Below are 13,548 nucleotides of genomic sequence, written 5' to 3' on the forward strand. Positions count from 1 at the left end.
AGAAGACCAAAGGGTTTGAGGCCGTGAGGGGCATTAAAAATTACAGAATTTCCAGATACGCGAACAGTGATTTGGAGCTATTTTAATTTTACAAAGAAAAACAAGAGAGTAAGAATTGTTATATTCAATAGACCACGTATATATTAATATATGTGTGTGCTTATTCTCGGTCCACACTTGGTTAAATAATTAGCTCGGTTAGCTTACGCGAAGATAAGGATATCCAAACGTGAATATATTAAGAATGCCTGGTGTGCGAACTAGGCAGTCAGATGCTCCGCTAATTAGTATACGTTACGCAAATTTATAGTAATTTTTATTTTCTAACATGTTTATCAAAGTCAAATGCAAATTAATAAATTGGAGATGGGTTCTTTTAAACCGCAATCGATGGTTGCCTTCCTATACAAGTAGGGGAGCCCATAGTTTCTGAAACCTGATTCTTTCTGCATGCAGGAGCAGTCACCCACCCTCATGGCGCCTTCTAAAAACGCCTTTCATCTATTTCTTTGCTTGCTCTTGCTGTGTCCTCTTGCTGCATTATCTCAAGTATGATCATGCCTTTTTAGTTTTCACTGTGCTTTACACTCACGTCTTTTAAAGAAAAAATCGTAGTAAAATTAAGGGATCCTGAAAACTCTTAAGATATATAGTGTAAAATTCTTCTAATAATTAACTCGTTCACTTTGTCACAGGGACTATCTAGGCCGTGGCTGAATCATGGTGGAGATTTGTTCAACAGAAGATTCGCCTCTAAGGAACGTAAGATCAGCCCTGAAACAGTTCACAAACTTTCTTTGAAGTGGAAATTCTATACTGGCGATGATGTTTCTGCAACTCCGGCCATTTTCAACGGGACTCTTTATTTTCCAAGTAGAAACGGTAACATCTATGCAGTGAAAGAGGACGACGGGTCTCTTGTCTGGCAGCAAAACGTGGGAAACTTAACAGGGTTCAATTCTACCGTGACGTTGCCTAATATTAATTGGACCCTTTCAAGGTCAACTCCTACCATAATCTCTGACGCTGATTTGATTATTGTTGGAATCTATGGCCCCGCTGTTGTCATGGCTCTTCGAAGATCAACCGGTCAGCTAGTCTGGTGGACTCGCTTGGATAATCACCCTGTAGCTTTTATCACCATGTCTGGAACTTATTACAATGGGTTAGTCATCAGTTGTCACAAAGTCAGATAGCTAGATTGATTTTGATGAATACATGGCTTTGCTTGAAATATATATACACATATATCGTTTCTGATGATTTCATTTGTATCTGATAATCTTGAACGGAATCAACACAGGAGTTTTTATGTTGGCGTATCGTCACAGGAAGAGGCCTTACCCTTTGACGAGTGCTGCGTATTTCGCGGGAGCCTTGCAAAACTAGATGCTCGAAGTGGTCGCATCTTGTGGCAGACCTATATGCTTCCAGATAACAATAAACAGAGAGGAGGCTATGCAGGAGCTGCTATTTGGGGAAGCAGTCCCTCCATTGATCCAATCCGAAAGCACGTCTACATCGCCACCGGAAACCTGTACTCTGCCCCTGATCATATCATTCAGTGCCAAGAAAGTCAATTAAATCAAACGGGGCCTGTTGATCCAGACGCTTGTATTGAGCCCGAGAATCACTCTGACTCCATGCTGGCCCTCGATCTGGATTCCGGGAATATCACATGGTACAGTCAATTAGGAGGTTACGATGTTGGGATCTTCGCTTGTGCCATTCCAACAGCTCCTCCTGACTGTCCTCCTGTAGGTGAGGATGCTGATTTCGGGGAGGCACCCATGGTTCTTACTGCATATCATGCCAACGGAACCAAACAAGACATTGTCGTGGCTGTCCAAAAGAGCGGTATTGCATGGGCTTTGGATCGCAACAATGGAAGTCTCGCATGGGCCACGGTGATGACTCGACAACTTTACATATATATTCACTCTAATATATAATTATTCCTCTACTCTTGCTGATTAGTTCTCTACGACACGAACTCATACATATATATATATATATATTAATGTATGCAGCAAGCTGGACCTGGTGGTGCGATAGGAGGAGGAGTATGGGGTGCGGCAACGGACGGAGCAAGGGTTTACACCAACATTGTGAACTCAGACGGCAAGAACTTCAGCCTGGTACCATCAAACACGACGACAACGGGAGGTGGATGGGTGGCGATGAATGCGAGCAATGGGGAAATTTTGTGGGCCACGGGGGACCCTCATCGGAATTTCACGAACGGACCAGTTACTGTGGCGAATGGTGTTGTGTTCGCAGGAGCCGCAAACACAGATGGACCTATTTATGCAATGAATGCAGAGACTGGTGAAATTCTCTGGTCCTTCCGAACTAATGCAACTGTCTATGGAGGCGTGTCCGTCAACAATGGCTGCGTCTACGTTGGTCATGGATATATTTTAGGCCTCATCCCCTTCTTTACCCAAGGAAGCCATGTCTTTGCCTTCTGTCTTTAATTTCATTTATATATACTAAATTATAATATCACTCTCGTGAGTTTGAGTGTGGAATAATAATGTTACTTTTACTTTTTCCGTTTGTAAAATTCTTAAATTATGTTTGAGAATTAATTTGGTATGAAATAATGCTTAATTATATATGCATACAGTTTTTTAGACGTTGAATTAGTATAGTTGACGTAGAATAATAATTCGAGGTCCATAGTATGTTCAGCTTGAGAAATAAGACAAAGCCACGTACATGTCCCCCTTGTTTATACAACATTGTCTTGTTATTATAATTATAACACTTGAACAAGTCCCAATCTTACCAACCATATAGAGACTTTTGTTTGGGTCGTGTGTCATTTACATTGTAAAATGATGGTGCTTTTTATTCAAGGGAGAATTTCACTTAAATCCCTTGTTAAGGACTTGATTTTAGATCCCTTAAATTAGGGAAGTTACATTTAATTCTAAAAAAATTATTAAAAATTTTCACTCAAATACCTTTCATAATTAAAGAAGGAAAAATATCACACCTAAGGATGTAACTTTTAAATAGCAAAGAAGAACTTTATAATTATGAAACATCACTATACCCCCTAAGATTTGACTGAAAATAAGATTTAGGAGGAAAATATCTAATTATCCCAGTTAACTAAACGAGAAATACGGTTGAAGCTTGAATGAATGTTACTAATGTTTGATTACTTAGCTTGCCAACACCCCAATAGTTGCTTATTTATTTAGAACTAACACTTATACAATTATTACCCACCCTATCATTCTTTTAAATTGTTCATGAATGAATGGATGCTTGTTACTTATGTATGATCACTAGTCAAAATCTGAATGATTACTTATTTATTTATAACCAATACTTATACAATTGAACATTTCTTATCATTTTTTCTAAGATTTAAGACAATACCCTCAGTAACACTTAGTGTCCTATACTTTACTTTAGTTCAATTGACCCCATAAACTTTTAAAAGTAGGTCATCTAATGTCTTGCTATTAATTAATTGAAGCTAATAGATGTTAAGTGAGGCAAGTGGGGCCTAGAAATTTGCAAAGTTGGCAACCACATGTCACCCAACCTCAGCTAAGTGTCATCCATGTGGCAAAGTGAGTCTTTTTTTTTAATTCTCTCTTCCTCACTCTCCTAAACGCTTCAATCCTTAAGGGAAAAATCTAGGTGCTCGAACACCTTCACCCCCTCTCCCTCTACCTCACCGTCTCCTCTCTCCTTATTCACTCCTAGCATCTTTAATCTAGCAACTTCAGCTTCTTCCTTCCCTTCAATATGGTGACTTTGCATGCTAGTGGACCTCTCAAGTGGACTTTAATTTGGAGACTTCACATATCTATAAAAGTGAGAGGAGCAGAAGCAACAACAGAGAGAAGTGAAAGAGAGTGTTGCTGTCGATAAAGCACATGGTCGAAGAGAAACCCACATCAATTTTCCAAACAAAGATGAATAAGAACTAGACCAAAATGAGATTTTTGTGGCACCATTCTAAAATAGCTTGTCAAGAACCCCCAATGTTTGCATTGAAGCATTTCTTCTTCCTTTTTGATTTGCTTCTCCCTCCTCCAATCTTTGTATCTACACTAATTTCCTTTAAGTTTGGGTTGTGGGTTTTGATTTCTTTGATGTGGGTTCAAATTGTTGTTTTGGGTTTAATTGTGGGTTTGTTTTTTGGATTATATTTCTTCTTCACGTACTGAAGTTTATATTGTTTAGATTGTTTGATTGATTCAAGTTATTCTTTTGGGTTCTTCTTCAAGTAAGTTTATAGTATTTACATTATTTGATTGATTCAAGTTAACTTTGTGAGTTTAAGGTTCAATTGCTTTTCTAAGTTTGACTTGATCATTTCTGTCGAGTTTTTCTAAGTAGTTGTTGAGTTTAATGAGAAGGAGAGGAAGTAATTTTTTTTCTTAGAAAAATCTAACTCATTTACCAGGCGGAGGATCTAAGTGACATGTAGATATACACAAGCAAAAATAGTCAACATACATACACTTAACAGTCAATGTTCAACAATTTAATGGTAGGATATTGAATAACTCAATTTTCAAAGTTTAAGGGGTCAATTGAACCAAAGTAAAATATAGGACATTAGGTACTCCTGCGGGTATAGTTTAGGGATAAAAATAAATTTTAACCCTTTTTTCTAAGTTGTTCATTAACAAATGAGTGCTTGTTACTTACGTATAGTTGCTTATCAATACATGAATGGTTGTTTATTTATTCAAGACCAATACTTGTTTTTTCTTTTTCTTTTTTTAATAAAGAATAGCTCTAATGAATTATTCATGTTGTATTCAAAAATTATATAACGTTTTGATGCCATGCCCCCTCACCCCTTTTTCTTTCTCTAGTTGACTCATGTTATATAACTCTGGCTTTATTTATCCAAAAATATCATATGTCAGAGCCTATCGTGATCTATAATCTATGTGGCATCAGGTTTGTGGTATTATGTTATATTATAACATATTGCCAAGTTAGTTCACGATTAATTCATGTACAATACTTATTTTTAGTCCTTGTATCAAATACACATACACATGAAAGTATAATTGAAATAGTTTTTGTTGTACTACTTTCATGTTGTGTTGAAAAATTCTAAGAGAAATTGTTCGACATAGTGTGAATAAAAAGTAAAAGGCTATTTGCAAAAATGCCTTGGAAATTTTTCACAAAGGGTGCCTATTATTCTAAACCTTTTTCAGAGCAATGTTCCTCTAGAACTTTCAAAAAGGGTGTAATCTTACACTACCATTAATTTAGACTAACCATTGACAATTAAATTTTTTACTTTGACTCCACATGCATGCCATTGTCTCCCTTTCCTTCAACTGTTCTTCTTCTCCCTCTTCTTCCATCTCTTTCTGCAAGTCATACTCTAAGCTAAAAGAGATGCCATCAATGCTTATATTTCATCTTCCACAAATCCTATAACCACCATCGAGTTTAAAGTAGCACTAAATTTTGGCAACCTTTATGGAAGATAAGTGTTTGTTATCAAACCACTTGTCCAAGCAACCTTTGTAGAAGAAATGCTTGCAAAGCAATTCACCTACTTCTTAATTTTCTTGATACCGAATCCACTAATACACAAATCAAAGTCACTTGTTGATGTTCCTTTGTAAATCTCCTTATACTGTATTATCAATACCCTCCTTGCTTCTCTAACTCTCCCTCTTGTTCTTTATTAGCATGATGACTAGAGCATGATTTTGGTATAAAGTCAAGGAAAGTAACCACCATTGAGTTCAAACTGGCTACTATAATGTCAGTAATAATGACGACTTTGATTAACCAGCTCATAATTAATAAAGTTACCATGAAAACTTCCATACCATTTGATTTTGGTGTTGAGCTTGTCAATCTAGAACAAACTATGGATCTTGGTTTGGTATACGATATTACCAACAAAGATTAAGTGAACTTTCTATGCGCTATCAATTATGAGCCAAAGTTGATTTAGGGGATGACTAGATCATTGCCAAATTGTTTACCTAAGAAGCCATTGCTAGAGAATTTGAGCTACTAATCTTTTGCGGCTATATTCTCGAACTCACTGGATAGGGTATCTATTAAGACTTTCATTCAAATGATGAAGAATGTGGGTTTGGTGAACTTGAATTATCAGGCAAGAGTAGAGTTGCAACCACAAGGGGTGATTGGAAGCATCAAGTAGCTTAGAGCGTGGCTTCAAGAAGAGAAGGAAGAAGATGGAACGACAAACCCTTTAGGAAAAGCGAGAAAATGACATATGCGGTCAAAGTAAAATTAACAATTAAGGGTCAGTCTAAGTTAATGGTTAGGTAAAATTGTATGCTTTGTGAAGTTTCATGGCAACATTGCTTTAAAGAAAGGTTTAGGATATTAGACACTCCTTGTAAAAAAGTTTAGGGACATTTTTGTAACCCAAAATTTAATTATTACTAAATTCTTTATACCAACAACTTTGAATCATGAATCAATAATTAAGATTACAAATCACTATAAATTATAATAAGGGGAGTATTAAAGTAAGTACATAGTTTTGAAGTTGTTCATGCATGCAATTAAAATTTCATCGCATAAGTGTTTATTAATTTATATATGGAGATAATCATTAATATAGGTTTGACTAAATAATATTTCTAGATCTTTTAATTTTTCATATTAAATTTAGTTTCAAACTAAATATGTTTTATATCATATTTGTAATTGTCGACAGCTGGCTATATCATGGCCATTAAATTGGTCTGTTTATGAATATGGCCATTTAGTGACACTACTACAAATTATACATTTTAAAAGTGAAATAAAAATAGAGGCAGTGACAATTTTATAAATAACTATCGAATATGTAAAATTATTAATGTCGCTTTCCATAAAAAATGATGTCAAAATTTAAATCCACGTCACCTTGATAAAGGGAGATGTGGTTTTGTAAAGTTATTAAAGGGATCATTTGGAAAAATAGCTTTTCACATCCTAAAAGCACTTTCCCACTTTTGGGATGTGAAAAGCTATTTGGGATTTTTTTTTCAAAGCAAAAGGACTTTTAGAAAGGACTTTTAGGATGGGCTGAACATGAATTTTTGAAAGCTCAATTGGGTAGCTTTTCTAATGTAAATGTGATCAACAGAGTATTAATGATTGGTACCTACTTTTGTATTTGACCATGATACCTTCCATTATTCATTCTTGCCGTGCGCAACTAAGGCTCATTATTGTCACTCCCATCTCTTCTACTTAAGCACTCTCATCTCACTCCTTCATCTCTCCACCATCTCCCCTCCATGCCTCCTCCTTCATCTGGTCATAGATCGGACTTAAGTCCCTCTATTTCTTCCTTTCTTGAGTTTGGTTTCTTATTTCGTTAGCCTCTTAAGCTTCATCACTCGCCATTCTAAAGAAGTCGATTGCAGTGGACTGTCGCTGTCTACCTAAATCTGTCACAGATCGAGCTCTTTTTTTGATTTGGATGACATTAAAGTCAAAACACTTGGTTTGCAACCTGACTAGTGCAACCTCTTTCTCTGATCTACAACTGTCATCTCTAATTTTAGACCTCCTGCTCATTAAACTTTGCCCCCCTTCTCTAATTCGGTCTTCCTTCGATAAGGTGTGATATCCTCCTCCGATCTGGTAGTCCTTTATTTGGATCTGGTGAATTTTTTAGAGGTTTGGTTCTGCTTATTAGGAAGCTTGATTTTGCCATGCCGGATTTGATTGTGCTCTCTTTTTTTCTTTAAAAGGGAAGTTTGGTTTTGCTCATTTGATTCTAGTTATTGGGAAGTTTGGTTCTGCCATTCAAGATTTGATTCTGCTCTTTATTTTTTCCCTTCAACTGGGAAGTTTGGTTTTGCTTGTTTGATTCTGCTTATTGGAAAGTTTAGTTTTGCCATTCCAGATTTGATTTTGCTCTCTCTATTTTTTTTTCTTCAATTGGAAAGTTTGGTTGTTAAACATTACTTCAGCATTCTGATATAAACATGTGGCATTAAAAGAGCTTAATTTCAGCATTGAATGAACAAAAAAGTTGTTCAAAGTGCAAATGGTATATTATTGGTAAGCTTAGAGCCAGTTCAAGTTCAAGTTTTTTTTCACAAGTAGTTCAAGGATATGTGTAGATTCAGATTTGTCATTTTCTTATAGAAATACTCCATCTAAGCTTTGGATCAAAAAATTCAAAAGCTGTGCTAGTAATATATCACTAGCACTAATTATTAGTAAGGTCAAATTTAGTGGTTTTTAATTACTGATGCCTTAAAGAAATGAAAAAGGAGAATCTTTTTAGCAAATTTGTCAATCATGTAAAAGAATCTCACATTCTTCGAAGTTTTGCACTTGATATTGGTAGTAGTATTTATTGATTATGCAATAGTAATATTGTTTAACCTCCAAAGCTTCAATTCAATAATGATATTTAGGTTACAGCAAATTGTTTTTAAAAAAATTGGTAGAAAAATGCAAATGGAAGAGTTTTTTAATTTCAAGTTATATATTTAGATTTCAAATCTAACTTTTAATTTTCAATTAAAATTGCTATTTACAAATGTATGAATTCAACTTATTTTGCAAGAGCATCCTCAATGTTATTATGACATGTTTTGTAATGACCTTAAATTTTAAATTTAAAAATGCTAATTTTTTTCTTATATAAATTAGTTTTATGACAAATGGAGAGTAGTGACTCGGTAAAACTTAAGCGAATAACTTACTTAAGAGTCCAAAGATTAAATTCTTTTGAGTAACATGCTAATTTCATTTAGTTTAAAATTATGAAAAAGTTATGAAAGTGCCCATGTCTTTTTTATTATTAGAGGAAAATAATGTGCCTTCTCTTGCAATTTTCACAATTTCTTAATGTCCAAATTTCTTATTCCTCTTTGTCGATTAGACGCACACATAGAAAAAAAAATCCTGGATCCTTCAACTCAGCCTGTGTTTTCATTGCTGTCTCCCTTCGTTTCTCTTCGTGTTTTTTGGTTATCTCTCACTTCCGTGCCTTCGGTCATCATCTTCCTCTTCTATCTTCCTCTCTATTCGGTTGAATCATCTGGTGATTGAGAGAAGCTTCAAACTGAAGGCCCCTGTTATTCTCCATCTTTTTCGTTCTCCTTCCTTACTGTTTGTTCATCGCCAGTGTCCAAGTTTGCCATGTATTCACCGCTGACGAGGTCGGAGTCACGGTCACTGTGTTTCTCTTTCTCCTCTGTTCGTGTATGCTGTGGGGTGCTGTCTTTGAAGCCTCTCCTTCATCATCTTCCCCTGTTTCAAGTGCTAAAATCCATCTTCCTTCTCTATCCTTGTTGTGGTACGGAGTGCACCAGACCTTCTTCTTTCTCCTTCGTGCTCATGTGATTGTAACTTTCTCTTCATTTTTGCTTTTGTCATCATGGATTGAGGTAAGGATATCTAAATCTCTTCATCTCTGCTGGTCTTGTGCATGAATAGAAGAGGTAATAAGATATAAACAAGTTGAAGATCAAGTTTTAAGAGCATGATTTCTAATATGTTATTCATTATATTTGTTCGATTCAAACTTAGGAAGGATGGAAGTGGGTTTAAATCTTCATCAAGCTTAACTAATTAATTCTTGGTAGGGGGTTGAACATGAGAAGCATAACTGATTTGATTTTTTTTTTTTAGTTTATTATTGATTTCAGTTGAAGGAATGGAATTGGATAGGGAGAAGCTTGATATTAATTTCAGAATTAATGCTTGTAAGGGATTTAATAAAGTGTCTAAATGTGAGTTTTGACATATTATGGCAAGACATGTGTGGTGACCGTATTGTTGTTAATTAAACAATTATTGTTATAAGAGAAATTTTGGAAAGACAATTTAAGCAAAAGAGGCTTGATAGTTTGTGATATTGTGTTAAGCATTAAGGAAGGTATAAACGAGATGGGAAGGTTTGCTTTTGCTCTTGTTGGGTTATTGTTAAGTTAATAATTTGATAAGAAAATAATTAGCTATATATGTATAGTTGTGATGTTAGCTGGAATTAATTTAAATGTCCCTAATTGTTTCAGGAATTAATTGATAAGTGAAACTAAAGGAGAAAGAAAACTTATTAGGATTAAAAAAATCTTGTTAATTAATGATGGTTAGTATATTAAGTACTTATTTATTTATATTAAGAGAAGAATAAAACAAGTGATTCATAATTTTGATTGACTTATTAGAAAAATTAATAGTACCCTTGGAATTAAGTGAGAAGTTGAAGTGAATCAAGCTTTAGAATCCTTGAAGAATTTTCAGGTGAGTGGGTAACATTCCAAATAATTTTTTTATAATGTTTTTGTAAAAATTTCTTTATTTAAATTTTAATATCATTCTCTTGTAAATTGTATTAATATCATTTTCAATTCAATTTTTATAATAATTGTTTTATTAATGATCATGTTTTGATTTTTTAATAATTTATGTTATTGCAGCTTAATTATTTAATTTCATGTTTAATTTAAAAATGAATTTGAGTAGTGAAAATTAATAGTATAATAGCATGGTTGAAGATGAAAACTTTGAAATTATTTTCTTGCTCTATACATACTTGATTTTTATTAACGGAATTGAGTTCAGAATGCTAGTTGCTAACGGTAGTTCTATCAGCCCTTAGCATGCTATGATACACTTAGCTAGTAGGATGCTTGTAGGAGGTGCTAGCTGTAACACACCAAATTTTTTTAAAAAAATAATTTAACTTAACCATATAAAATATTTTATAATTGATTTCAACTCACACAATATAACATTTTTGATAAATTTTTACCTCCCACATGCCATTAGGCTAAATCACATTTGTCCATCCTTATACTCCCAATAAGTAAACTAAATCACATTTGTCCATTCTTATACTCCCAACAAAAAAAATAAAAATTTAGTCAATTTTCAACACAAGCCAGTTATTTGGCCTCATAATCATGCCATTTTAACCAATCCAAAGTAAACCAAATATTAAAATTACAGTCATCCAAAGTATACCAAAAATAAAATAGTTTGAAAGACATGATTACACTTATATATTCATATAATTGTCAATAATCACCCAATTAACATGAAGTAACACTAATCACAAATTAAAAGCATGGTTACCTCGTGGCTTTTTCAATAAATTATTCTTTACAATTTCTCTTCCACCACAATCTTCACCAATAATACAATCTATAAATAACATATTATTTGTAAATATTAGTTTCAATTTTTGAAACTAATAAAATAATTCTAATAATAGAATTAAAAATATAACATAATTCCTAATCTCAATCTTAATACAAATCTAGAGTCAACACTATTAAGTAAAATTTTTAAATCCTCTTTTAATTATCAATAAACATTAATAATCTAAAAATCAGCTTCTAAACTAATTTCTATTATCAAAATTTTCTTTTTATTTCATAAATTCGTACCTAAAATACTCAAAAATTAAAAATTGAGTCTCTAGCTTAGAATCATAATCCTATAGCCATAATAATTCATTTCTCATCCCAAATAATCATCTAAACCTCAATAAATCAACATATATTTTCAGATCTAGTTTAGAATTTGATCCATAAGCCACAAATTCAAAGATCACCAATAAATTTATACTCTATAATATTTATTATACTACTAACAACCTTAAAAATTATATTTATTCAACATAAATTCATCCCTCTTCCAGATCTTAAATTTTTTACCACTACAAAATCAGAAACCAAAGAGGAAGGATGACTAAGAAAATTTTTTAGAACACTTACTTAGTCTTGAAAAGTTTAAAATCACACCCTAAATATCCTATTAAAAACTCTTACCTTAAAAACTCAAATCTCCCGCACCGGCGACTCACGCTCACTCTGCTTCAGCTCGCGCACGAAGGAATAAATAAAGAAACGAAGGAAACAGGTGAGTTTTTATAAAATTCAGTGGGTTCCACATCTTTTTTTTATTATTTCTTCTTTCCTCTCTCTCCCTTTTTTTATTATTATTATATATATATAATGATTGCAGCACGCGGCGCCGAAAGCAAGCTCATTCTTCTTCTTCTTCTTCCCTTTTTTTTTATTCATACCTTTTCTCTTTTTTTTATAATAATAATAATAATTTAATAATATTTTAATTAATTAATTAATAATTTTTTTAAATTTTAATTTAGAATTATATCTTAAGTTAGATTTAATAATTATTTTCTACTAATTTTCTTACCTCTAAATATTTTTCAAAATTTTTATTAACCAAAATTAACTATTAAAATTTAAATTGGGATGTTACACTAGCCCTGTACGCAGGTCAATGCATGTGAAACAGAGAAATGGATATTCGTGAGTATTGTACTCACGCTTATTTTGTGGGCTTTATGCCTGTGCTTGTTTCGTGGTTTTAGCCATGCTTGATTGTTACTTATCCTTGTGGACTGTATGTCTATGTTTGATTGGCTATTTGCCCTTGTGAACTATGCGTCCATGCTTGTTATTCATTTTGATAAAATCCTCCTAAATTAAATTAAATTTTATCATTTTTAGATTGGTTCTCCAGAAGCATTTTATCGCATTGCACTACTATTGAAAATTTTTATATTTTATGAGCAATACAAATTTTAATTCATTTCTGTGATTCTATTATTATTGTTAAATTTCATGATTATGTTATTGAGAAAATTTGTTATTTATTTTTAATTAAGTATATGTTCAATTATTTCATTGAATTGTTTTCTAATTAATTTTATTAGTCATTATCTTCATAAATTCTTTATATTTATTTATAATTTTGATTGGAATGCTATTTATCAGAAATTCTTTGATCTCAGATACTGTAGCTGACCCTGCGCCTCCTATGGGTCATTGAGGGGCCATATTATTTTTTGGAAATAGGAAGTGCATTATGAATATCCCTTTTTGGGGACATTATGTATTGTATTGTATTGTATAATTGCAAGTTAATGCTCCACATATACATAGTTAGATCCTAGTTTTACATTTCTAATATGTAACCTATTGGTATATAGCTAGTATCCTTTGCTAGATTGGCTAATAGGTTTGTTATTGTAAAAATTTTTAGAGGTTCAAATTACAGGGGAGATTTTGTCAAAATTTCTACAAAATTTTTAAGACTAATATTTTTTTTATTATACGTCAATTTTTTGGCTTAAACTTGGATTAATTTAGGCTTTTGGAATGTGAGTTATCTCAAATTCCATATCGATCATACCTAATGTACACAAAATGTTTCACTGCAATTGTATGGGTCAAAGTGCAATTATAGTGCGTCAAGGTCGATCCCATAAGGAATCAAACATAATAGCAATTAGACAATAAAATTTTTATTTTTGTTCACGTTAAGAAAAATCAATTAGAAACGATTGATTAAGCAAAATTAAAAAGTGAAATGAATAAAATGCAATGAGATTTCCAATCTAGCAACTACAAATGTCCAGTGCAACATAGAGTCACTAATCCCTTACTAGCTTCATAGATATTGCTTTTTACCCAATTAATTAATTTTTAATGGTAATTTGTTAATCAAGAGTGTGAATGGCTATGAGGGCCTTTCGAACATCAAATAACCTCTCTCAAATTAATTATGTTATTTCTA

General features: G+C 32.9%; 1 protein-coding gene across 1 annotated transcript; it reads left to right on the forward strand.

Annotated features, from left to right (window-relative positions):
• The first annotated feature begins 392 nt into the window (after window positions 1-392).
• LOC129305262 (uncharacterized) lies at window positions 393-2,553 on the forward strand. The gene is made up of 4 exons (XM_054945277.1): window positions 393-549; window positions 696-1,165; window positions 1,304-1,907; window positions 2,031-2,553. The coding sequence occupies exons 1-4, from the start codon at window positions 451-453 to the stop codon at window positions 2,475-2,477; spliced, it is 1,620 nt and encodes a 539-aa protein (XP_054801252.1). The 5' UTR covers window positions 393-450; the 3' UTR covers window positions 2,478-2,553.
• The last annotated feature ends 10,995 nt before the right edge of the window (window positions 2,554-13,548 follow it).

The sequence above is a fragment of the Prosopis cineraria genome, unplaced genomic scaffold, assembly GCF_029017545.1.
Source record: "Prosopis cineraria cultivar Desert tree isolate PC_DT_omini unplaced genomic scaffold, ASM2901754v1 PC3, whole genome shotgun sequence".
Taxonomy (NCBI): Eukaryota; Viridiplantae; Streptophyta; class Magnoliopsida; order Fabales; family Fabaceae; genus Prosopis; species Prosopis cineraria.